The 24,633-nt window shown below is 42.4% G+C and overlaps 1 protein-coding gene across 1 annotated transcript in view; it reads right to left on the bottom strand.

The window, feature by feature from the left end:
• OTOF (otoferlin) overlaps nt 1-24,633 on the bottom strand; it is a 165,403-nt gene that overhangs the window by 21,147 nt on the left and 119,623 nt on the right. The window contains exons 12-32 of the mRNA XM_012547421.2: nt 18,925-19,084; nt 18,153-18,339; nt 16,949-17,135; nt 16,381-16,604; nt 15,565-15,673; nt 14,717-14,894; nt 14,410-14,530; nt 13,670-13,770; nt 13,311-13,401; nt 12,792-12,908; nt 9,961-10,113; nt 9,014-9,203; nt 8,516-8,640; nt 7,943-8,077; nt 6,846-7,007; nt 5,668-5,787; nt 4,736-4,897; nt 4,229-4,391; nt 3,594-3,724; nt 1,023-1,052; nt 355-486 (exon numbers count right to left, since the gene is read on the bottom strand). Of these exons, the coding sequence (XP_012402875.1) occupies nt 355-486; nt 1,023-1,052; nt 3,594-3,724; nt 4,229-4,391; nt 4,736-4,897; nt 5,668-5,787; nt 6,846-7,007; nt 7,943-8,077; nt 8,516-8,640; nt 9,014-9,203; nt 9,961-10,113; nt 12,792-12,908; nt 13,311-13,401; nt 13,670-13,770; nt 14,410-14,530; nt 14,717-14,894; nt 15,565-15,673; nt 16,381-16,604; nt 16,949-17,135; nt 18,153-18,339; nt 18,925-19,084 (2,978 nt within the window). The remainder of the gene's footprint in view (nt 1-354; nt 487-1,022; nt 1,053-3,593; nt 3,725-4,228; nt 4,392-4,735; nt 4,898-5,667; nt 5,788-6,845; nt 7,008-7,942; nt 8,078-8,515; nt 8,641-9,013; nt 9,204-9,960; nt 10,114-12,791; nt 12,909-13,310; nt 13,402-13,669; nt 13,771-14,409; nt 14,531-14,716; nt 14,895-15,564; nt 15,674-16,380; nt 16,605-16,948; nt 17,136-18,152; nt 18,340-18,924; nt 19,085-24,633) is intronic.

Raw genomic sequence — 24,633 nt, 5'->3', positions numbered from 1 at the left:
TTGTGAAGTCTTTATACTGATGAAATCATAGGTTCTTTTGTTGTTTTTTGAGTCAATCATTAAATGACATTCCCAAATCCTAACTTTCCTAACTTTCAGACCAGTGCTCTATTCACTGCCCCACCTAGCTGCCTCTAAATCCTAAGTTCCCTTCCTCAAAAAGAATACTAATTGGTTTGGAGAATATGAAGTAGGACATAAAGAACTATGTATTGAGGTGGAAATTAACAAGTTGGGTGAGGAGATGAGAAGCTCAATGATCTGGATTGAATATTGAAGAAGTCCTTGACCTGGGTTAGCAGTTGAGGCAAGTCTCACCTGCCCAGCCCCAGCCTCTTTCCCGGAGTCTCTTACCTCTTTCATGGTGTCAATAGATGCAAAGTATTTAGACCACCAATCCAACATGCTTTCATCTGGCTCTTCCTCTTCTGGTTCCTCTGCTGTTCCTTTCTTCTTCTTCTTCTTCTTGTCCTTCTCCTCTTCTGTCTGCAAGTGATGAGGGAAATTAGAGGATCCTGGAGTTAGTGGTCTGTTAGTCAACCAGTATCAATTAAACATCCGCTATGTGCCAATCACTGTGCTGGATTCTGGGCTGGAAGGAAGGAGAGGCCATTGGGACCAAGCTCCTTCTTTTTAGAGATGATTTGTTCAGGCTCAGGTCTTTCAGACTCTGAGTTTAGATCCAGGCTGACCAGAGCTTCGGGGTACAATTTTCTCTTCTTTCCCTCTGGAGCATCTCTCTCTGCAGTGTCTCTGCCAGGAATAGGCTGGATTATATATCCTCTATTATCTTATCTACTAGGTTACTTCAGCCCAGGAAGATACCTATGCAGTAGTATTAGGGTTTCTAGGGCTATGGTATTTAGGGGATGAGGGCCCCACTGTATCCAACCCTAGCTTCTTAGGCTGAGATACCAGATTTCAGCACAAGATCTAATTGACCCATGCCTCCTATATTACTCATTCCACAAGCTTTAGTCCTCAGCCAATTCCCTCTGGTACCCACCAGGACCCAAACTCACCACATCAACCTTGACGACAGCATCAGAGCTCTGGGAGGCATGTCACAGGAAGCAAAGACAAAGTTATCCACTTGGGATACAAAGCTGAGGGCAGTAGCAGAGGCACAGATAGATCATAGAAGTGAGAGATTGGACAGGCAGTTCGTGCACAGTACTTGTGGGCTACACACAGGATACTGCAACAAAGTTGCAGAGACAATAGATTTTGTATCAACAATAGTGTGCTATTTCAGGGACTTGTAAATAGTTTCCTTTTCAGCTATTTATAAATTAAGTTATATCTTATCTAGTTTGATAGAAAAAAATTGAAATGAATATTAAATGGAGGTGGACTTCAGGTGACTTTTAGTAGGGTTCAATTATCTACATACTTTGACTTCAGCTATATAATGGTTATCATATTTCTTGCCCTCTCAATGAGTTGGGAAGGGACCAAAAGAAGGGAAAGAATTTAGAATTGGAAATAGAAATTTAAAACAACAACAACAACCCCAAAGTAAACAGAACAGAAAGGTTTTTTATTTAATTATGTTTTCTCTAATTCCTTACCAGGGATTGTTAAGAACTTACCATATTTATATATGTATACAGCTAAAACAGAGGATGTCTAAGTGATGGCTTATTTCCCAAGTGGGCTAATGAAAGCCTTGTAATCTATATAGAATATTGTGATTCTACATAGGGCTTCTCATGTACATCCCTATGATACTCTTTGCCTATTTGAAATTTGGGAAATCAATTCCCTGGGTTCCAGTTTCCTTCTCTGTAAAATAAGGAGTTGGACTAGGTGATTTCAGGTCTCTTTCAGCTCTAAAATCTATGATTCTACGGTTTCAAATTAATTCCTCTCTCTGATCCTTAGTTCCTTGTTTGTGAAATGAGGGGAGGATTCACTGGCCTCTGAAGTCCCTTCCAATTCTTTATCTAAAATCCTTTGAACTAGTCCTCAGTGGGAGAGGAGGAAGGTAATATAAATGATGATTTGACTAGGTGGGTGGTGCCTTACTAGTGTAAGGAAGAATGCTGAATGAAAAAATTGAGCAAGGAAAATTTGGTGGGAGGGGCTAGAAGGGTTACCAGCTTTGAAATGAAAATGAATATCCTTGTTTGAAAGAGGTAAGGATATGGACAGTATCTTTCTCCAGGCAGCTTGACTTTTGGATTTGTCCTGAACTGGACTTGGTCATGAAACTAGCTAGATGGGAAATGGGCTAATTAACCTCAGGAATTGTACCAGCCAATTATGGTAGGGACACTTTTGGCTTAGATTCCCATGTTTTATGATGTGATAATTCTGGAATTTTGGTTTTCATTTTTCCCATTTCTTTTTACTTACTATTAAAGTTGCTTTAGAGCAAAGACGGTTACCTCGTTCAGACAACTGAAGTCTGTGAAGGAGTGGAGAAGAGAGGAATATGAAGAAATGTGGGTTTGTGTATGGAAAGGTTCTGAGGCAGCCCATTCTCTTTGGGCAGTTCTAATGATAGAAGTTCTTCCATATAGTGAGTCTCCTTTTTTATAACCCGTAACTTGAATGATCTATTAGATGCCTCAAACTTGTTGCTGTTCTTCAGTCATTTTAGTCATGTCTAATTCTTCATGACCCTGTTTGTGGTTTTCTTGGCAAAAATACTAACATTTCCTTCTCCAATCCATTTTATAGATTAAGAAATGGAGGCAAATAGGGTTAAATGACTTAAATGATTGAACAAAAAAATTGGCAAGCAGTGTTGTTAGTCAACATAAGGTCAGTCAGTGGTGGGTTCATTTGTTTGTTACACCATTACTAGTTGGTCTGATGATGCAAGAAAGCCTTCCTTCCCCTCTGCTGACTCAATACTAGAAGAAAATTCTAGGTAGCAGTCTTAAGATAAAGAATATATACTTATACTCCAGTAATCTTAGAGCATAAGCAGATGCTAACATATCCTCACACTCCCTACTCTTGCTACCTTGTGAGTAACTGGTAGGAATCAAAGCAGGAAGGAATTTGGGCATTTAGAGTGGTCTAAATGGGTATCTTTAAATAGGATTTATCTCCTTCTCCAGATCCCCAGTGCTTTTGGACTTGCTTTGAATTCTAGCATTGGGTATTAAGATAAAATTGCCCTCACTCCCATGAACCCTTGTATATATAATATAGTAAGTGGTTTAGGATTATTTTTGGACTATTACCACGTAATCCTTCACTGGGAATGTTCCACATGATACTGCTTGGTGTTTCACTATACTGTTGTGCAACAGGAGAGAAAATATTATTGAAGGCTTATTATAAATCCTATTGAAGGCAAAACATGGGTCATCCCTGATTATAGGTTATATTCCTATTGTGGTCTTTTAAAGGAAAAAATAGGTATAGGTGAAAACACTGCACAATAATAAAAATCATAGGTTGTTGTCAGGTTATATATAAGCTAGATGTGTGTGTGTGTGTGTGTGTGTGTGTGTGTGTGTAAGTACTGCCTGTATTTGGAAAAACATGGTAATTATTGGGAAATTACATGCACATGCACATGCACCCAGACACCCATAGAGCCAAGTCAGGGGGGCTCCTGGGATAGAAGGTCTTACCGCATCTAGTTTCACCATGGTCTCCAGTTTCTTGACTGGAGCCTCAGGTTCCATGTTGACCACGATCTCCCCTGTAGGATGGTAGCAGGGACCCCCGTTGGACAGCACCCGGCCCCCCCTGCACAGCCCAACTGGAGTAGGAAACAGATAGACAGAAAAGAGGAAAACAGTGATAGCAATAAAAGGAAGGAGGAGGGATGGAGCAGGGTTCTAGAGCTGTCTGTCAGGAGCTCCAAGCAGGAGAGGAAGTATTAAAAAGTGGTAAGGAACAGAAATTGGAGAAATGGGCTAATAGCCCACTGAAGGAGCAGAGGAGGTGGCAAGAACTCAGGTTCAAGAAGGAGAAAAGATCAGTTGGGACAGAACTAAGGAGGGAGAAGTTCTCTAAATACAGGGTTCCAAAGGATTAGCTGGTTGTCCTATGTTCAACCTATGTCCCCAAAGTTCAATTCTTTCCCCTCTATCTTCCACCTTCTAGTCCCCCTCAACTCCTAGACCACAGGCTTTAGTATTCTGGAGTTTGGGTGGCCAAGTGGTTGAAGAGTAAGAGAGAGGGATGAATTGGGGTCAGGGCTTGAGCAAATATTATTGTCGGTAGGTAGAGAGACAGGATTTGGGTTGAGGGTGATTGGTACCTGAGGTGTTCCAACTGGGGGAAGAGCGGTCAGGGGGTCTATAGATGAACCGACGAAGGGAACTGACGGCATGGGAGCCCACCAGGGTGTATCGGCCAAAAGCTCGGCAGTCTACTACCCGGATATTGAGTGGAGGGTGCAATAGCTCGTTCTCTGGAAGGTCCTGGATTAGAATGGGAAGGGAACTGAGAGCCTGGAGTAGGAATCTGGGACACTCCCTTCTTCACCCTTGGCCCCATCTAGACTCTAGGTGGCACAGTGGATAGAGCATTAGAGACAGGAAGATCTGAGTTCAAATCCTGTCTTTAACACTTTATTCTCTGTTCAATTCCTTGTCATGCAGCCGTATCACCTCTCTGGGGTTTCTCCTCTGTAAAATTACGGGTTTAGAATAACTGGCCCCTAAAGTCACCTCCAGATCTTAATTGATGATTCAGTTCAATTCTCTATTTCATATCCCTTTGCTCCTCCTTTTCCCTCAACTAATAGCTTGGAGCCCCCACTCACTACTTCAAACCACTTGACAAGAGTGTTGAAGTTGGGGTTCTTCTTATAGTTGTGGATCAAGGATGACTGCACCCCTCGGCCTGCACATTCAATATCCACTCGAGGCCGGTCCACCTGGGCCAGATTCACTCGTTTCAGGTCTCGGAGACCCCAGAAGAGCACCTGGGAAGGATACAGGGGAAATGGAGGTAGCATATGGACCAGATGGGAGCATTGGAGAGGGACAGAGAGGCAGAATTGCCTGGGAAGCACAGCCCAAGTGAAAACAACACTAGTTTTGGAGCAGGAAAACCTTCTCCTACTGAATCAAACTGGCCATGTGTCCAGGATCATGGGTCCAGCGTCACAGGGGAATGAATATTCTTCTTCTCTGCTGGTCTATAAAAAAGGTATTGCACTAGATGGTCTCTATAGTCCTCACAGACCTGACACATTGTGTAATCTATGATTCTCTGCCTTTTTCCTTGCACTACCTACCCAGGTAGTTAATGAGGATCTGGAGAAAATCCAAGTTGGGGGAAAGAGATCAAGAGAAATGAGTCAATGGAAAAGAGATATGATGAAAAGATTTCAGATGCACTGATGCTGGAGTCTAATGAGGTGAGTGAATGAATCAATGAATAAGCATTTATTAAGCACTTGCTATGTGCTATAGACACTGCTTTGTACTGGATACTAGACAGAGGGGATACAAAGACCAAATTGGGACTGCTTCGGCCCCTAAGAAGTGTAACATTTGTGTATATAGGCACTAATTTCCTTTGGTCTCTTTGCTTCCACTTGGATTTTCTCCAGACTTTTAATTAGAACAGTGGTGTCAAAGTCAAACAGAAACAAGTTTCTTTGCCTATGTGTATTGACTTGGAAAACTATAAATTTTACAATATCTGTGTTTTATTATCCTTTTATTATCCGATGTTTGCTGTTGTTACCTCAATCCGATATTTGCTGAGCACAGGCCGAATGCCAAGGGGCACGGGCATAATGGGGCCTCGGTCTGTGTCCATGGGGCCGTTGATGGGAGGTAGATCAGCCTTTCCTGCCGGTCCAATCTACACACAAGCACATACATCAGGCCAGAGCAATGTGAATGTAGGTGCACATGTGTACTGCATGTGCATTACGTGTACAGGTAGGGCAGAATGCACATGTGCATTTTACTGTGTACACATAAATTTATGTATGTATATATATATATATATATATATATAATGCAATACATGTAAAAGGCATTTTGTAATGTGCATGTTATTTAATGTGTGTGTGTTTTGCAGTTAGGCACTGTACATGAGTTCTAGTACAGTTTACATGTATACACAGGTTTCTCTAGGAATTTGGTCTTGCCTGTGTACATGCATGAACATGTAAGTGAACACCCTTCTATAGAGTACATAGCTAGTAGTTGTATAGGTACATAATATGTGTGTATGTTTTGTGAGTTGATACCCACACGTGTGCTGTGCATATACTAGGAGTACATGGGTACCTGTACGGATGTACCTGCACCTAGGTGTATGCTGTACATACATAAGCTGTACAGGATAGGTGTGCATATAGATGTAGCTCATAAGAGTATGTACATTTACACGTGTGGGTACTGCATGTATTCAAGCATGTGTACCTGTGGTGACCCTGGAAGGCTGCTTCAGGCAGTGGTGGGGGCAGGGGGGGCCAGGTGGGAGGGAGCGGGCAGCCTTCCCCTTTTCACTAATCATCCTTGCCAGCTTGGGCCAAGCTGGACTCTGAATGCTGCTGAAGGGCAGAGTGCCGTAAGGGCTCCTCCGGATTTCAGGGCACTGGGATAAAACTGCAGGCATTCATCCCTGGTCTCCTGGGGGGGAACCCAGGACAAGAGGAGGACTTTTCTCCATGAGAAAATAAACAGTGCAGAAAGCCCCTTCTGCAATTACTGTGCAAAGGGAAACCTAAATCATCTTTCCCCCCTGGCCCTCTAGTCTGGAACTGATTACTAGGCCCCCATCAGGAGTCCTCAGAGACCCAGGGCCCTTTGTTCTGGTTTTGTTCTGGGGATGCTGGGCTATGTCCCCTGCAACATTCACTGAAGCCTTGGCTCTTACAGTTTTCCCTCTCTACCTGGACTGCTCCTTACCTGCAGCAGTTCAAAGGCAGCCAGCAGGTCCCCAGCAGTGGCGTTTCCCCGGTAGATCTGATAATACTCCAGCTGCGGAGGGAATCGGGGTGGGCAGTAATCCTCATCTGCCATCTTCACCACCGGCTTGGCAAAGGTCCGGCCCATGAAGTCCGCCTTCCCCTGAGCAGAGAAGAGAGGGGAGGGGATGTTGTACCCTCAAGTTTGGACCTGAAGAAAGGTTTGCCTTTGGTTGCCCCCCACTCCCAGAGGGCTGGGCTAGTGCTAAGAGACGCCTGTGGGTGACAGATCAGAACTGGTGCAATGTGCCCAGGACTTAGGCTCAGATACATGCATGGATGATGAAGGTAGGCACTGGGGGCGTTCCCTATAGGATTGTAGCAGGATGTCCAGCTCCAGGATTCCCTGAGTAGCTGAAAAGTGTATGATATTTTAAGGATTACAAAGCACTTTACTGATCATTACATTTGATTCTTCTAGCAAACTTGCAGAGTTGTCAGGGAAGGTATCATTCCCGTTTTTCAGAGAAGGGAACTGAAGTTGGGGTTAAATGATTTGCTCAAGATCAAATAGAGAACTGGAATTTCAACCAGGGGCTGATTCTAGTGTTCCTGCCCATTCCTGAAGTTTCCTGCCATATCTGACCCAAATCAAAGATCATGGAATCACAGATTTAGAGCTGAAATGGATTTTAGAGGTCATTTAGTTCAATTCTTTAATTTTACATAGGAGGAGATGGAAGAAACCTCTGACCTGGACTAGGAGAGACCCTTAGGGACAGTCTTACTCCATTTCCCTCAAGAAACTTCAGTTGAAGGGGAAGGAATGGAGAAGCTTCTAGCTCAGGGATAGAAACAGACTTCCTTCTTTCAGTTTGAGTAGGCAAGAACTTCAAAAATTGTGGTGTTGGGAGTTAAGGTGGCTAGCTGTCTTGAGAACTGGGCAATTGAACAAAGTGTGTGCTTAAGAATGAACCATAGTCCAGTTCCAGGGTGTGACAGGAGCCATATCAGTGATGGTTGTGGCAGGGGATGAGTCAGATGAAGGGCTGATGTCAAAAGATCCCCCTGGTCCCCGCCTCTTTCCATAGCATATACCATGGTGTCCTGGTCATATATTTCAATGACAATGATGGGGGGGTCATCCCGTAGCTCATGGGCCTCTCCATATAGCTCCAGGTTGTCAAATACCAGCATCTGGTCCCAGGTTGGGCACAGAGTCTCATTTAAAACCTGAAACACAGGGTGAAAGTCAGGAAATCAATGGGAGCCTCATTTGGGAGAAAGTCATAGCTACCTATTCTTGAATTTCAGGCTCTGTAAAGATTCATAACTGAATTTTAGAGTTTCCCTCCCTAGCCTTCAGCAAAACAAACAAATGTCTCCCCAATTTGGGTTGTATTGAATTTAACTTCAGCAAAAATTAACATCCTTTAATAATGGTTATTAGTACAGGTAGCTGATACAGATCTTGGGCCCATAGCTACCTGCAAAGCTGCTCTCTCACTGCCTTTCTCCCAAACTCCCCAAAGGAATTAGTTGATGTGTGAGTTTTTATCCCTAGGCCCAACATATTACATCCTGTTTATGTATTTCAGGTCCCCGCTCTTTTGGAGCTGGCTGGCTGTCTCCTTTCTCCTCCCAGGGAGGGTCCCCTCTGAGACATCTCACCTCAGTGCACTGACTCTGAGTGATGAAGAAGACCCTGGCGAAGGGGTCCGAGAGGCCACTGCTGTCCGCGGCAAAGAGACTTCGAGCCTGATACATGTGGGCTCTGAGCTGGAATGCCTGCTTCTCTAGATGAGGATGTAGAGAAGAGAGGTCCTGAGGCTCAGAGGGTCCCAAATGCTGCCCCCTCCCTGAGGGAACATGCAGGACCGTGGTGCTGGTTTTCCACTTCCTCAGTAGAGTTTTCTTCAACTCCACAGATCTGGCTACCGCCCTCCCTTCGATGAGGAGTCTGGATGAGTTATGGGGGGGGGGGAAGGAATAGGGGCGCAAGACTTTTACTTGCTCTGGGAGAATAAGCTAAGCTGAGCAGGGACCTTTTCAGAGGCTCTATAGGCAACTGAGCGGAGCTGTTCCTAGGAATCTGCCATGGGAAGGTGTAGGAGAGCTAATGAACTGAGGGGAAGTCACTCACAGAGACCCTTCAAGAGGCACACTCACTGGTGTAGCAGAGGCTGATGGGGGGGAAGGATTGTAGACCCAGGCCCTGGGCTGCCTTGACCTCCTCAAAGCCACAGGGCAGGCCACACAGGAAGTCTTTCCGCTGCTTATTGAGACCCAGCCACAGGTATAGCTCCAGCTTGGCCTGTACCGTCCAGCCAGCCGAGCCAAAGCCCCTTTTTCCTGGCAGCTAAGGATAACAAAGAACACATGACTGAGGGGTAACCTGAGTTCTGACCACCCCTTCCCTTCCTCTATCCAGTGTCTTTTATCCTGGACTCCCAGAAGGCACCAGATGGGATGGGGAATAAATAGAAGGGAGGGCAGGAAGTGGGCAGAGAGAAAATCCTGCTACCCATCTTTTAACTTCCCCTTTGTACATTCTCAGAACTTATAGATTAGGTAAACTGAGGATAATATCATCATCATTACATTTAAGTCTTCCTGATTCCCAGTTTAGGCTAGACTTAGCTATCTCACTATTCAGTCACACTGTGAGGGGTGGACAGGAGCAGGGAAGTCTGGTATTCTGGTACCCAATTCATTAAATAGTCATTCTCTAGGATAGCCTATCCTTTCCACATGTGCCCACTTTTCTCTGTTTTCCATTCTTTGACTCTTCAAGCAAAGGGTAATAGATTTTCATATTTCTAAAAGATTCCAGACTTTCCAATTCTCACCTTCTCAATATAAACTTCTTTAAAGTTTCTGCCAGAGCTGAGATTCCATGGAGAATATATGTTCATGAACTTAGATTGCAAGTTTTTTGAGAGCAATTTGTCTCAATATTTATATTCCCAGGGATTAGCACTGTACCTGGCTCATAGTAAGTACTGATTTACTTATTGATTGATTGAGAGGTGGAGTGGGGATGAAATGCATAACTACTCAGGAGAGTTTTGGTTCAGTCCCCCTCCTGCCCATCTCCCCTCAGTCCCACCCAGCACCTTGAGGAATAAGGTCTTGACTTTGGCGCAGTCCTTCCCAGCTTCCTCCTCCACAATCGAGAAGAGCACATCTTTGGAGGGTACCCGAGCATAAGCAATTCTCTTGTTATTGCTCATCATCCAGATGAAGACATCTGGAATGCTGTGCTGGGGCTGTATGGAGAGAGGAAATATAAGTGGGACCTTGATTTGGAAAGTGTGAGATGGAACAAAGGAAACTGGGCTCAGAGTGGGGGAAATGGATGAAGAACAAGTCATCTTGGTGGGAGGCAAGGCTGGAAAAGGACACATAGGAAAAAAGGAAGAAGGCATCTTCTTAAGAAGCTAAATGAGTTCGTTCTGCTTTTTATGTATCTTGTATTCACTATTTTCCATACACATAAGAATGTGAACTTCTCAAGAGCAGGGACTGGTTTGTATCTCTAGCATTTAACACAGTGCCTGGCATATAACATGGTTGAATAAATGTTTGTTAATTGAATGACTGATGGATAGAATATTTGACCAAGAAAATCCAGGGATTGTCCATGTGAGAGGATTCCAGAGTCCTAGAATATTAGAGTGAAAAAAAATTCAACTTTGATGAATAAGAAGGGTAAATCAATTGGAGAATTAATTTTTCCTTGGTCAGAAATCTTTTTTTTTGGTATCATGTACCTCATTGTCAGGTTGTTAAAACCTATCAACCCCTTCTCATGACAATGTTTTTAAATGCATAAAATAAAATGCACAGAATTGCAAGGAAACCAATCATGTTAAAATAGTTATCCAAATATTTTTTAAAAAACCAAGTCTATGCATCCAAAGTTTAACAACCCCTGCTTTAAAGCAACAAATCCAGTTCTTTTTGTAGGGCTTGTACAACAAAATGTCCTCAAAGAGGGGCTGCACAGATGTTTTGAGTGATAACAACTGAATGTACTAAACTCACAGTATGTGAACAAAAGCATCTTCCTTGCAGTTAGTGTATGGAGCTTTGTTAATGTGAAGGACTGATGGCTCATGGGAACCTGACCCTGAAAGTTGGTAGGAGGGGACCAGGTTTGAAATTGAAAAGAAGAATAATATGATGATACTGGAAATACATGTTCTAACAAGCTTGATGAGATCAATCCAAGTAGTTCAGAAATGGCAATTGGTCAATCCCAATCTTGCTTCTTGCTACATTTGACCTGAGGCAAGGCATTTTATCTCCACTTTCTTTCATCTCTAAGATGAGAGACAGTTGGGCTGGATAGCTTTGGTCCACTGAATAGTCAGTTGTCATCTCTCAATCTATGATCCTATATTACTTTAAGAATTAATACTTTAGGGATGTTTAACATTATTTTCCTGTTTTATTACATAGCAATTCAGTTACCCATAAGTGTATGTGTATATATATGTATATTTTGCTGAGGCAATTGGGGCTAAGTGACTTGCCCAGGGTCACACAGCTAGGAAGTGTTAAGTATCTGAGACCAGATTTGAACTCAGGTCCTCCTGACTTCAGGGCTGGTGCTCTATCAACTGCACCACCTTGCTGTCCGAAGTGTATATTATTTTCAAGTCAAATTAACAAGAATTTATTAAGTACCTACTATATGCCAGATGCTATGCTAAGCATTATGAGTATACAAAGGAAAGCAACAAACAGTCCCTGACCTCTAGGAACTCACAGTCTTGACTTATTTCACAGAATTGTAGAATCTCAGAGTTGGAAGGGATCACAGCATCCTTTTATTCCCAGCCATATTTGAAAAAAAAACTTCATATAATTATGACAATTATATCCTCAGCCTCTGCTCAAAGACTTCTAAAGATGGAGACCACCCACCACCTCCAGGCAGCCAGTTCCATTTTGGGATCATTCTAATTGTGAGGGAGAGTGCTTTCTGATATCATGCCTAAATTTGTCTTTTTCTAACTTCTACCTACTGCTTTCCATTCTACCATCCGAAGTCAAATTGTGCTTTTTAAGCTTATAAAGTTCTTTTCAAGAGTCCAATCTTTTAGTTAAAAGTGAACTATGGAGATTAAGAGGGGGAGGTCTCTACAAAGACTGCCAAGACTGAAGAGGGTCTGGTGGCATCAGGAGAGAGATTAAAAAGAACTGGCAGTTAGGGAAAGAACTGTCAAATAGAATATGTATAGAATTAAATAAATAGAATATATGTGTGTGTATGTGAGAATGTGTGTATACACACATATAGACACATACAAAAACCTATTTGTGTCTAAATGGTAGCCATCTCTGGGGTGGAGTGGAAAGGGAGAAAAAAGGGGGAAAAAAGTAATTTATATGATAACTTTGTTGTATAGCTGAGGGAATACCAAGCTGTATGTGGTAGATTTGCAGATTCATATGTAATCATCTTTTTATTGTATTGTATTATGGAAATGCTTGTTTTGTTCCATGAATTGAATATAAAATACACAAAAATAAAAAAAAAGGACTGTTGCCATTTTGAGTAAAATGGCTAATGAAGGCTAAGTAATCTAGTTCAGTATTCATGTGAATGTATACATTCTGGTTATGTTTGGTTAAAAAATATAAGTTTTGTTACTTTTAGTATCATGTATGTCATCTTCTGTTCTTGACTATAAGCTCTCCAGATTCATGAGATCATAATTAGAAGGGACCTTAGAGGTTACTTAGTTCAATTTCTTTATTTAATAGATGAGGAAACTGATGTCCAAGGTCAGACAATTTGCATGCCGGGTCTGTCATTTACCCCCACTATGACAACTAAAGAGTAGGAATGACATAAGTTGCACCTTTTCCTCACCCAGGCAGTGCTGGGCTAGGAATACCTTCAATACTTGTCTAATGGACTCCCCAGATCTTTTACCTCATCTGCCAGAAAGCGAAGCTTCTGGAGGAAGTTCTGAACCAGTTTCAGCTTGTCTCGCACGGTGTGCCTCTTTACCTGAGCTCGCAGTGCCTTGGCCTGCTGCCCCATGCTCTCCTGTGTGGGGCAAAAGATGGGTGAAAGATCGGGGGCTCCCAGAGGCCAGGGGAAAGGACTCAGGAAGAATGGTGAATCTGGGGAAGCTAAGGTAGCCTCATGGTGAGCTTAGATAGACTCCAGTTACCTGTGGGACTGATCCTGGGATGGGTAGAATCCTTCTCTGAGCCTGCTGACCCTGGTTGGAATCTTTTCCCCCCCTTCATTAGTTTCTCCCTCTCCTCTGGGTCTAATTCCTTCAGTTTCTTTTATTTACATCCTGACCAGCTGTTATGTCCAGTCCCTACTTAGCTTTTCTCCCATGGAGTCCCATTTTCCCCTCCTCAGACCCTCTTCCTTAGTTGTTCATGCCCCACTCTTCCCTTTCACTTTCCCAGACCTTGGACAGCTTCCTGCCCTCACCATCTCCCTCATGCAGGACTTGAGTCTCTCCCTGTCAAGTCTTGTCCGAGATGATTGGCTCTGGTCCTTGTCAGCAAGTGAGACAAATCGACTGCAAGAGACAAAGTCAGGACCTCGGTCTGAGCAAACTTTCTCAGAACTCATCTCACCCCTACTATCCACATCTAACCTGGGTCCATATGGATGTCTGTCTCCATACTTCAACCCAGCTTCATGTTGTCCAGTCTTGTTCTCTGTATCCATCCCCACTCCTAACATCCCCTTTCCCATTTATCTTCCCTTGACTTCCCCACCTCACCCCCATTTCCCATCTCCCTTTGTTTAGACACCCCCTTCCCTCTCCCTGTTCATTGTCTTACTAGCAGCCACAGCTTAGTTCCTCTAGAACACCTCGGAGCCGACGCTCTGGGTAAGACTTCTCTGTCTTGATCATCTCTTGTACATCGTTCAGACCTTCCTCCTGGGTGAGAGGTTTTGGGGGAGAAAGCAGAACAAGAGATTTAAGTTTTAGTCTTTGTACCTTTCACACCTTCTCCATTTTGGGGTGAGGGACTAGATCACAAGATAAGTTGGGATGTGTTTTTTCAAATGAATGAATCAAAACTATGGACTCCATGCTAGTGTCTGCTGTGTTCCACCATAGCACTGACTGAGCTCTTCTCCCTATTGATGTTTTCCATTGTTCTGGTATCTGAGGGCATCAAGATAAGATCATCTCATCTCCCCTTACCACTCTGAAATTCCTTTCCATTCAGAACTTTCTTCTTGCTTTGGGGAATGAAAGGCTAGAATGGGACTAGAGGCATTTTTGTAAATGCAGGGACCTGCCCTAACATCCTTGTCATGAAATGGTAGCATTAGGATGTTATAATTAGGCTATTTTCAGAAAGAAGATCAAAGAATTCCAGAGCTGAAAAAGACCTTGGAAACCCTCTAGTCCAATCTCATCATTTTTCAGATTAAGAAAAAAATGGAGGTGACTTGCCCAAGTTCCCCCAGTGAATTAGTGGCAGTTATATTAGAACTTGAGTTCTACCACATTGGTCTTCTTTCCATTCCCTTCCAGCTTCCTTCCCTGCCACCCACAAAGGGCACTGACCAGTTTGTCTGCAATACGGTCCATGATATTGGCATTGTATAGGCGGCGACGCTGGTCCTGCCACCAACTCTTGATGTAGATGCAGGGCTTGCGGTCCAAATAGGGCAGGTGGAAGTAGTTCCTGGGGTACAGGACAGAAGTAAGGGGATGAGCTGAGGAGGAAGATGTGAGGAAAGTTGGAAAGGAGGGTGGATGCTCCAATCTGCTGTGCCAGTAGGAAGGGACGAAGGCAGGGGATGACTGGTGTGTCCCCTCCCACCACTAACATATAGTCCCTTACTAATCTCTTCCCCGTTTTGGGTCTTACCTATCTGTGACTTGGGGCCGCATAGGAGGTGAGGAAGAGACAGACACTAGATCTCCACCCTCATCTCCTTCATCATCACTGGAGTTTTGGATCAGGTCCACTTCGTCCTCGTCCCCACTCTCCTTCTTTCTTGGACGTTGTGGTCGAGACATCCCATCTACCTGGTTGCCGTAATTCCCTGGGAGCAGAATAAGAACATTGTGATTGCTTCCTTCATGAGAGGAGGTACTGAAATTGTTCCATGGATGGCTATCATCACTCCAGACCAAGGAACCCACCTTCCCAGCTATCTATCACGCTAGGATTTTGGGAGGAAAGAGAGAGCTGAGAGGAATAGGAGAGGGGGAAGAAAGAAAGCTAGGGAGGTGCTTTCATCAGTTTGGAAGTAGCAGACCAGTACTGAATGAGGATCTGAGTCTGCTTATCCTTCTCTCTCTTTACCTCTTGCTCTCCTCTTTTTTTCTTCCCTTTTTTCCCTCCCCTATTCTCTTCCTCCCAATTAAATACTAACATTTATTTAAACATATCATTTATTCTCCCCAGAAGCCCATCCTGAAGGCCAAACTTCAGTTCCAGTCTGAGAGCTCTCCATTTCTATGCAATTGCCTCCCCAGCCTTGACTGGGATCTCAACCTTTTTCAAAGGAGAAATCCTTTCCTTTCCTGGTGTTCTAGTGATGATTCAGCTCTCCTGTTCCCCTGGAGAGTCAAAGTCCCTCACGTTTCAGGTATGTATTTATACACGTGTAAGTGTGGTTAAAGGGAAGAGAAGAAGACGAAATACAAGGGGGCTTGGACTGGTATATAGGGTTTTAAAATAGGAAGTCACCCCATTGGTGTTGTACTAACCTATGGTGACTTCAAAGGTGATAGGCTTGTCTCCATTCTTCCGGTCGATCATGGAGGCTTCTAGGAAGGCCCCAAAGAGAAAGAATTCTTCCATTTTTCCAGTGCAGCTCTGGTGAGAAAGTAGGGTGAGGTATTGCTGAGCCACAGACTGGGCAGAGAGGTTCTGGTACCAGAACATCTCCTAACTTCCTATGGGCAGCACCTTCTCACTGGAGATATTTCCCCTTCACATCTAAGACTTGACAGACAGGATTCTGACATTCCTACCTTTACTTCCAAAGTTTGCACAGTTTATGGACCGAGTTCTTTCTCCAGATCCACAGAGATAGCTACAGCTCTTAAGACACCAACAAATGGCAAGGTAGGTTTCAGGGGTTCTGGTGAGAAACTTCACTTGGATTTCTCAGCATTTAACCATCCCCTTTTTGAGAAGAGCTGTATTCTCAACGGTCCTCTGGTCAGAGGATGGATAAAGCTCAGGATGTGGAAGGGTCATCTAGCAAAGATGCCAGTTCTCCATGTGGAGGCCCCATGATTCAGGGAACTGGCACTGGAGCTCCAGGAGGGGACACCCTTGGGGACCAAAACTAATCTAGTCTTGGACAAAATGGCTGATCTAGACATCCCCAAGACCCAGTGGGTGTTTAGGACTTGTCCCTACTAGGGCAAAATCTGTGTAAGAAGTAGAGCTTGGGTTACTGAGTGGGTAAAATCCCATAGAACATAAAGGGAGTGAGAGATTTAGTTGAGACGGGACTAAATGGGAAAAGACTTTAGGATACAGAGGGGATGCAACCTGGAGGCAACTTGACTCACATCAGAAACAGGTGTGGCTTGTTCCACCTGCACCTCGGTGGAGCTGGTGAGCTCAGGGTTGGAAGTGTCCAGTATTTCCACAGCCAGACCCAGCATCAGACGGGCTCGGAAGGAGACGCCTTCGCCCAGCCCCTCGTTCAGGTCTTGGTGCTCATCTAGCAGGGTGTAGTTTCGAGTGGAACCATACATATTCACCCAGGCTGGGCCCAGAGTGGGCAGGAAGCCTGAAAGAGGGATAGCTAGAGTTTGGGGGGGAAACCTTCCACAGATTCCACTTGGGAAGGAGGCCCAACCTAGGGTGGGCTTGCTGTTCCCCATCACCTCATCCCCCTAACTCTCTATCCTCCTCTGGCCTCTCTGCAAAGGAGGAAGGGGGAGGTTATTCTTTGATAAAAAGATGTGAAGACAGAGTGATATAACATAAAGAATGGAAAAGGAAAGGTAAGGATTTGCCCCAACTAGTAAATGGCAGAGATGGGATTTGGATCTAGATACTCAAGGATTTCATCCATTTCCCTTCTCCCTGCTCCTTATCTGCCATTAGGCTCTCCCACTTTTTGCCACTGACCTTTGTCTCCATCATTGGAAATCTTTCGCAGGTCAATGAAATGGGTGCCAATGGCTACGTCATTGACCTTGTCCGAATCCCGGATCTGCACCTTCATGCGTTTGCAGAGTGGAGGGAACAGGTCTGTGAAGACGATTTGTTCATTCCACAAGGGCTCGTAGCTGCTCTTCTGCACAGATGTCTTGCCCTGTCCAGATGGGGGATGATGGTGGGTCAGGGGAATGCAATCCTCCTCCCTCCCGCACCTCCTGCAGTTTTTGTCCTAATTCTTCTCTGGTCACTGTGGTCTCCCCACCCTTTGAAGTTAGGAAATCTGACTCCTGTAGTGTTTTGAGGTCTTTGCCACGTCCGAGAGGGACTGTTTCCTTTTCATGTTGTTGTTATTTCTGTATCTCCATCACCTAGCACACTGCCTAGCATAGAGCAGGAGATTAATAAGTTCTTTTTGAATTGAACTAAATGTCAAGGGTCCAGTGTGTTCCTAATCTGCTCTGGGGGGTTTTGTATCCTCAGGACCTCCCTCTTCCAGTCTTCCCTTCCTCCAGATATTCTCATTTCCCTAATCTCTCAAACTCTTCATTTTATTGTTTTTCAGACCTAACTCTAGAGCAAAAAATTTTTAAACCCTTTTTTGGTATCATGGCAGTCTGATAAAGACTGTGGACCTCTTCTCAGAATGTTTTTAAATGCATAAAATAAAATATATAGGACTATAGAAGAAATAAATTATATTGAAACATGGTTATCAAAACACCACATACATTTCTTTTCTCCTCTCTCTCTCTTTGTCTCTCTCTCTCTCTCTCTCTCTCTCTCTCTCTCTCTCTCTCTCTCTCTCTCTCTTTCTTCCAAGTGAACAAATAAAAGATAGGACCCTGCCCTGATCTAACCACTAACCACTAGGTCTCTTGCTTAATTTATCATCTAAGCATCCAACTTCCCCAGTTCCAACTATTAGTGCCTTCCTCCTGAGGTCACCTCTCTGAGATTACCTCTATATACCACTGTATAGCTTGTGTATTAATAGTTGTTTGTTTCTTGTCTCCCCCATTAGACATGGGCTTCTTGAAGGCAGGGGGTATTATTTTTGCCTTTCTTTGTATCCCCAGCACTTAGCACAACATCTGACACACAGTCAATGCTTAATAAATGTTTATTAACTGACTGAACTATTGAAATTCTGAGCACTCCCCACCCCACATACCTTTTGACCAGCAAAGAAGACTTGTACGTAGGGGTCGACAAGGTCCTTGTTTTCTCCAATGAAAGCCTTTTTCACATTGGCCATGAGGCTTGTGTTCATGCGGGGCAGCCCCTCTGCCCGGTATATCTTCACATAGAAACGGGCCCACTGGCGCTCGGCGGGCACCCCCTCGGGGAGCAGTAAATTCCTGCCGGCACATCCAGCTGGGGTGTGGCAGCCAGGTTCCCCTTTCCCCCTCACTCAGGATCTATATCTTTATTCTGCCCACTTTGTTCCAGATTCTTTGACCCCCCCCAGACCCAGGTCCCAAATATGTTTCAGATCCTGCCATCTCTACTAGTTTCCTTCATTATTCTCAGATTTAAGCATCTATATATCAAATTGCTGCCCTCTATAGCTTGGTTTGCCTTTAAAATTGAACGCTCTGTCTATGGGAAAATGGAGTAAAAATCACTGGGCTCTTGTGTTTTTCCCTTTCTCTCTTTTCTCAAGCAGATAGGGAATGCCTAGGATGAGGAGGAGAAGGGTGGTACATGCTGTGGGTCACCTCCAGGACATTGGCTGAGGCACTTGAGAAACCTTGGGGAACCTTGGAACAGACAATGGCTATCTGAGACTGCTAAAGTAGAAGGGATGTCATGGGAGGCAAGACAGATAAACACTCTGGGGCCATAATCTGGGGGAAATCTGTTTCTGCTAGATCACAGGCAGTTGGAAAGAAAGGACTGGGATCAGAGAACCCTTGGGATTGGGATGAGATGGGAATCCTCACCCCTCAATGTCATCCTCTTCTGTTTCGGTGGCTTTATGAGGAGTCTTGATGTTGTCTCCCTTGCCCACCACAGCGATGTCACACTTGACATAGCCCTTCAGTCCAGCTGAGATGTCATCTGGGTCTGATAGGATAGCCCACTTGTGATGGAATTGGTGTTCTGCAGATGGAGAGAAAGGATCTTGATATTTTCAGAATTCCAACTTACCCTTCTTCTGAGGGAGGGCAAAGTCCATTAAGGAAAGGTTCTATTAGCTCCTGGAAGAAAGATGTTATAGGAATGGTTATTGGTTTTTACTCATAGGCCCTTGTCTGTTTCTTTACCATAATTCAAGTTGAGTTCATTCAGAGATGAGAATGTCAACTACCTTACCAGAAGAGAGGAAGTATAACTATAAAATAAAGAGATTTTTAAAAAAAATAGTCAAATAGAAAAATCTATATATCTGAATAATTGTCCTCCCTTTAATGACAACTCACATTTATATAGCATTTTAAAGCTTGCAAAGTGCTTTGTAAATATAATTTCATTTTATTCTCACAACAATCCTGAAAGACAGGTGCTATTTTAATCTACATTTTACAGTTAAGGAAACGGAGGTAGACAAGTTAAATGACTTGCTCAGGATCACACATTTGAGGGTAATTTGAACTCAGGTCTTCCTGACTCTGCACCCAACATGCTATCCACAGTGTCACATAAGTGCTTTCATGTCATTATTGCTCAGCACGACATTGGAATGACTTTTTCACGAACTACTTCCAGAGCCAGTTTCTGAACTACAGAAGCAAATGAGTTTCATTATTTTATTACTATACCTTGTGTTTATGTAGCTATTCCTTGGGTATTAGAAAATTTAAGAGACATAATCAACCTGTATCATCTTCTCAGAGTCATATAATCTTATATGTTCATCTGAAGACTATCTCTATAATATTGCTGTGAGCTGTAGTTGACCCTCCAGACTTTTCCTTGGAGCGTCTCAGAGGCCCTGAAAACCATTGCTCCAATACTTTCCCATTCTTCCTTAATGTTAGTGCTTTCCTTCTGAGATGATTTCCAATATTTCCTTTCCATATTTTTGTACATAATTGTTTGCATATGACAAATATCATAAATTTATGAGCTTCTCAAAGTCAGGAACTGATTTTGCCTTTCCTTGTGTATCTAGTGTGTAGCACAATGCCCTGGAACATAGTAGGTACTTAATAAATGCTTATTGACTTGACTGGTGCCATCTAATTGACTTCCTTGTCAACATATGTCTATAAGTATATAGTAAATTATGTATATGGAAATTAGCCTACTTGCAATTAGGGTAGCCAATCTGCACTTTGGCAGATAATATCCATCTGGGAGGGGCACTATTCTTAGTGGATCCACTATTCTTAGTGGAAATAATGCTGGGCTTGGAGTCAGGAAGACTCATCTTCCTAAATTTCAAATCCAGCCTCAGGCACTTATTAGCCATATGACTTGGGCAAGTCACTTAACTCTATTTGCCTCAGTTTTCTCATCTGTAAAATGAGTTGAGAAGAAAATGGCAAACCACTCCAATATCTTTGCCAAGAAAACCCCAAATGGGTTTAGGAAGAGTCAGACATGGCTAATTGATTAAATAACATCACTTGTCCAGGTGCAGAAAAAACGTGGCGTAAGATTTAATAGACCTAATAAAGGGTTAGATATATAGATTGTTTAATTGATGCTATTGTTTTGGAAATCAATAATTTAAACTCACATTCTCTAAGAGGTAGCTTAGCATGAGAGGATTTTCCTTGGAGTTAGGAAGTGTCCATTTAAATTCTGTTTGTGACACATGCTCTCTGTCTCTTCATGGTTTTTTAGTACCCCAGGCTCAGGAGTCTTCTTAATTGGTTAGAATTAATTCCTATTAAATTGTGAACTGATAATTGAATCCTTAACTTATTGTAAGACTATTTCTTAGGAATTTTTGCATTTTAAGAAGAGAGTATGAAAAATGGAGAAACCAGGTTTTAGGTTGAGGTCTTGAGTCACTTAGCCTAAAGCAGTGTTTTCAGCTTGAATTTTAACTCTGCCACTTACTAACTAGGTAAGCATTTTCTCCTTTTCTTGACTTCAGTTTTCTCCTTTGTAAATATGGGCTAGATGTAAGGTCTCTTCCATCTAGACCCTGTGGATTAATGTGATATATGCTTTGGGAGGGATGGCGTCTGCCCTTTTCTCATTTCTACAAAATATGCCCTAAGTCTATTGCTAGGAGTTTAAGACCAAGAGTATAACTTCATTGAGTTATATTGTTTCATTGATTGTCTATACTTAAAGGAAGTTATGGTAAATATGCTCATAATATACATTAAACTTAAAAATGTGTGATAAGCAGTTTTTTTGGGCGGTGGAAAGATTTAGTTTAACAACATTTAGTAGCATATCCTTACATAGACCCCTTTTGGCAGTCTGGTGAAGTCTATGAACCCTTTCTCAGAATAAATTTTTTAAATAATTAATAATCGAAGTAAATGCTAAAAACTTAAGTTTGTAGTTAGTGAAAATAAGGACTTCCATTCACATTAATGAACAAATTTGAAATAAATGCACAGATCCCTTAAGAGGGTTGTGTATTGCATAGTTCCCAGGTCAAGAACCTTTATTTAATACAGGAAAACAGGGATGTACTCGCCTTTGGTCATTCCTTGCTTTCTGATTGGCGTTTCAGCCAATACCAGCTCAGAAGATATAACATCAGAAGAGATATGGCAGAATATCATATCAGAAGAGAATGGCAGAAGGCTTTATAGCAGGCAGATATCATGATATAGTTTGCTAATGGACAGAAATTGGCCCTGGGGGAAGTAGGGAGAGAATGACAGACAATATATGGATATCACTCTGTATTATGGGTAGTTAGAGACCTTTGGACATCTCTGCCTTACGTTCCTTCCAACTCCTCCTGGGGCAAAGACTCTGGGACACCAAAAACTGATGGGAGTATATTGATAGGGCTAGCTAGGGAGGAGCTTACTTGGGCTGACACCTATTTAGGCTTCCTATTTTAACTAAATATTTTTGTTAACTAGATACAAGGGCCGCCAAGTGGTATAGTAGATGGAATACCCATCTGAAGTCAAGAAAACTCATCCTGAGTTCAAAACTGGCCGCAGACACTTATTCGCTCTGTGATCCTATGCAAGTCATTTAATACTGTTTGCCTCAGTTTACTCACCTGTGAAATGAGCTGGAGAGAAAAATGGAGAACCACTCCATTATTCTTGCCAAAAAAAAAATCCCAAATGGGGTCATGCAGAATGAGACATGAGTGAACAACAACAAACTAGGTGCAAAGCTTAGCTATTTCTTTGTTACTGTGGAGCACACATGGGGGCAGAGCCCTTTAAATTTCAATGCCTTAGGGAAAACCCTAGCTTCACTCTCCTACTTATAGTTCTGATAAGTGATTGCTTAACCAACCAGTTTTCTCAAACTTAGCTCTTTTGCTCATAGCCCACTATCTCTAATTTAATGAGTTTTACTTTGAGGTGAAAATGAATGTATATATTTTTTTACATTTTTATCTTTTCTTTTATCTCATGGAAGCTCAGATGCAATGACAAATTAGAAGCACTGGGGATGACTAGGAAAGCAAGCTGCTTTGGTTTCCTATATTTGTAGAGTTGCCTCACTGATCTAAAATAGGCTAAAAAACTGAATCTCAAAAAGCTTAAGAATCATATGCTTTTTAAAAAGATCACATATTTAATAGAATAATAGATTTACACTTAGAAAGAATATTAGGAAATCATCTAGTTACAACCCTCTCATTTTACAGATTCAGAAACTGAGATCCAGAGATGTTACAGGAAATAAATGGCTTCTGACTCTAAATTCAGTGTTGTTTTCACTGTACCATGCTATTTTCTATCACTCCAGTAGGATATTGGTTCTTTAAAAGCAGGGACTATTTATTTTTATGAAAACCAAGGATTGATTCTAGATTTGAATAATTTAGGCTGAGAGGAGTCAGTGGAACTCATTTTCAAGAGAGGATTGTAGAGAAGATGCATGTTCAATGGTCTTCAATTATAAAATAAAGGAATTGGATCATTCTATGCTCCTATGGTTCTATGGTGAGTTTTGAATGATATCCCAAGATTTGCCTTCATGTGTCCAGACCTGGCTAGAAGAATTAAAGGCAGTTTTATGGATTCTGTGAGCATCCCTCAAACTGATCTGTATTCTATCACTGTCACCAGGGAACCACCACTTTCCTTCCTCGCTTGCTCCAAATTAGGACAGACAGGTTTTGTATGGTAACTCGTTATCTATGGCCAAGCTGGCTATCAGCCACTATGAGAGATTTCTATGTAAGATTTGGTAAGAGCTAACCCCTGGAAGGAAGGTGGGAGATTTCTTAAAATTGGAAAGCCCAAGAACCAGATGTAGGCCACAGCCAGCTGGAGTTGTTTCATGAGAAACAATTGCTAAATTTTCAGTGTGAGCATTTATTTACAGCTCAGAAACTGGCAAGCATTACCAATCAGGGCTTGATTTATTGTTTTTCTGATTCTTTGATTGAAAAATGTAATGGAGCAAATATCAGTAGTCTGGAATAAATCTAAAAATATTTGAAGGTATATCATTTTTTCAGATAGCTGATTATCAATCATTCGCCAACCTTGCTAAAAGCTATACTTGGAATTATCAACATGATCTGAATAGAGAGACTCTGTCATGGATGCACCTGAAACTACCAGTGTAAATTTTATGTTCTCAACTTTTACAAGGTCATAATATCAATTATAGTATCAATCTCCATTGGGAAAGTCTAGAATCTTCTGGTCCCACAGTTAAAAGATGCTAATGAATTCTATTTCCCCAAGCAGGACAAGGTCACATTGACTCATAGAGTCTCAGGTTGGAAGAGATCTCAAAGGACATTTGTCCTCTAGCTTTTGAATTAACTTGAGCCACATCTGCAAAGGAGAATTTCTTTTACAATATACCTGACAAGTATTTTTCCAGCCTTTGCTCAAAGACCTTCATGGGGGTAGAACCTACTATCTTCCAAAGAAGACCATTCCACTTTGGGACTGCCCTAACTTTTAGGAAGCTCTTCCGATGCTAAGCTTATAATTGTCTCTTTTCAATTGCCTTCCTCCCATTCTTGTGAGGTTTTTCTCTCTGAGACTAAACAGAATAATAGGTTAAGTCCCTTTTCCGTAAGACTGCCCTTCAGAATATTTGAGTTCTTAGGTCCTGCTGTAAATTTTCTCTTCTGCAGGCTAAAGTTCCCTAGTTCCTTCTACTAATCCAATCCTTTAGCACTTTCTTTTTTAAAATTATAGCTTCTTATTTTTAAAATACATGCAAAGATAGTTATCAGTATTCATCCTTGCAAAACCTTGTATTCCAAATTTTTCTCCTTCCCTTTCCCCACCCCTCCCATAGACACCAAGTAATCCAATATATGTTAAACATGTTCAACTTTTCTATACATATTTCCACATTTATCATGCTGAACAAGAAAAATCAGATCAAAAAGGAAAAGAAGAAAACAAGCTAACAAACAACAATAACATAGTGAAAAACTATGTTGTGATCCACATTCAGTTCTGACAGTCCTCTTTTTGGATTCAGATGTCTCTTTTAATCACATATTGGAATTGGCCTGAGTCACCAAATTGTTGAAAAGAGCCACATCCCTCAGAGTTGATCATACTATAATCTTG

The sequence above is a fragment of the Sarcophilus harrisii genome, chromosome 2 (genome assembly GCF_902635505.1).
Source record: "Sarcophilus harrisii chromosome 2, mSarHar1.11, whole genome shotgun sequence".
Classification (NCBI taxonomy): domain Eukaryota; kingdom Metazoa; phylum Chordata; class Mammalia; order Dasyuromorphia; family Dasyuridae; genus Sarcophilus; species Sarcophilus harrisii.
The sequence above is the reverse complement of the archived record's forward strand: the minus strand, read 5'-3'. Positions and strand labels throughout refer to the sequence as shown.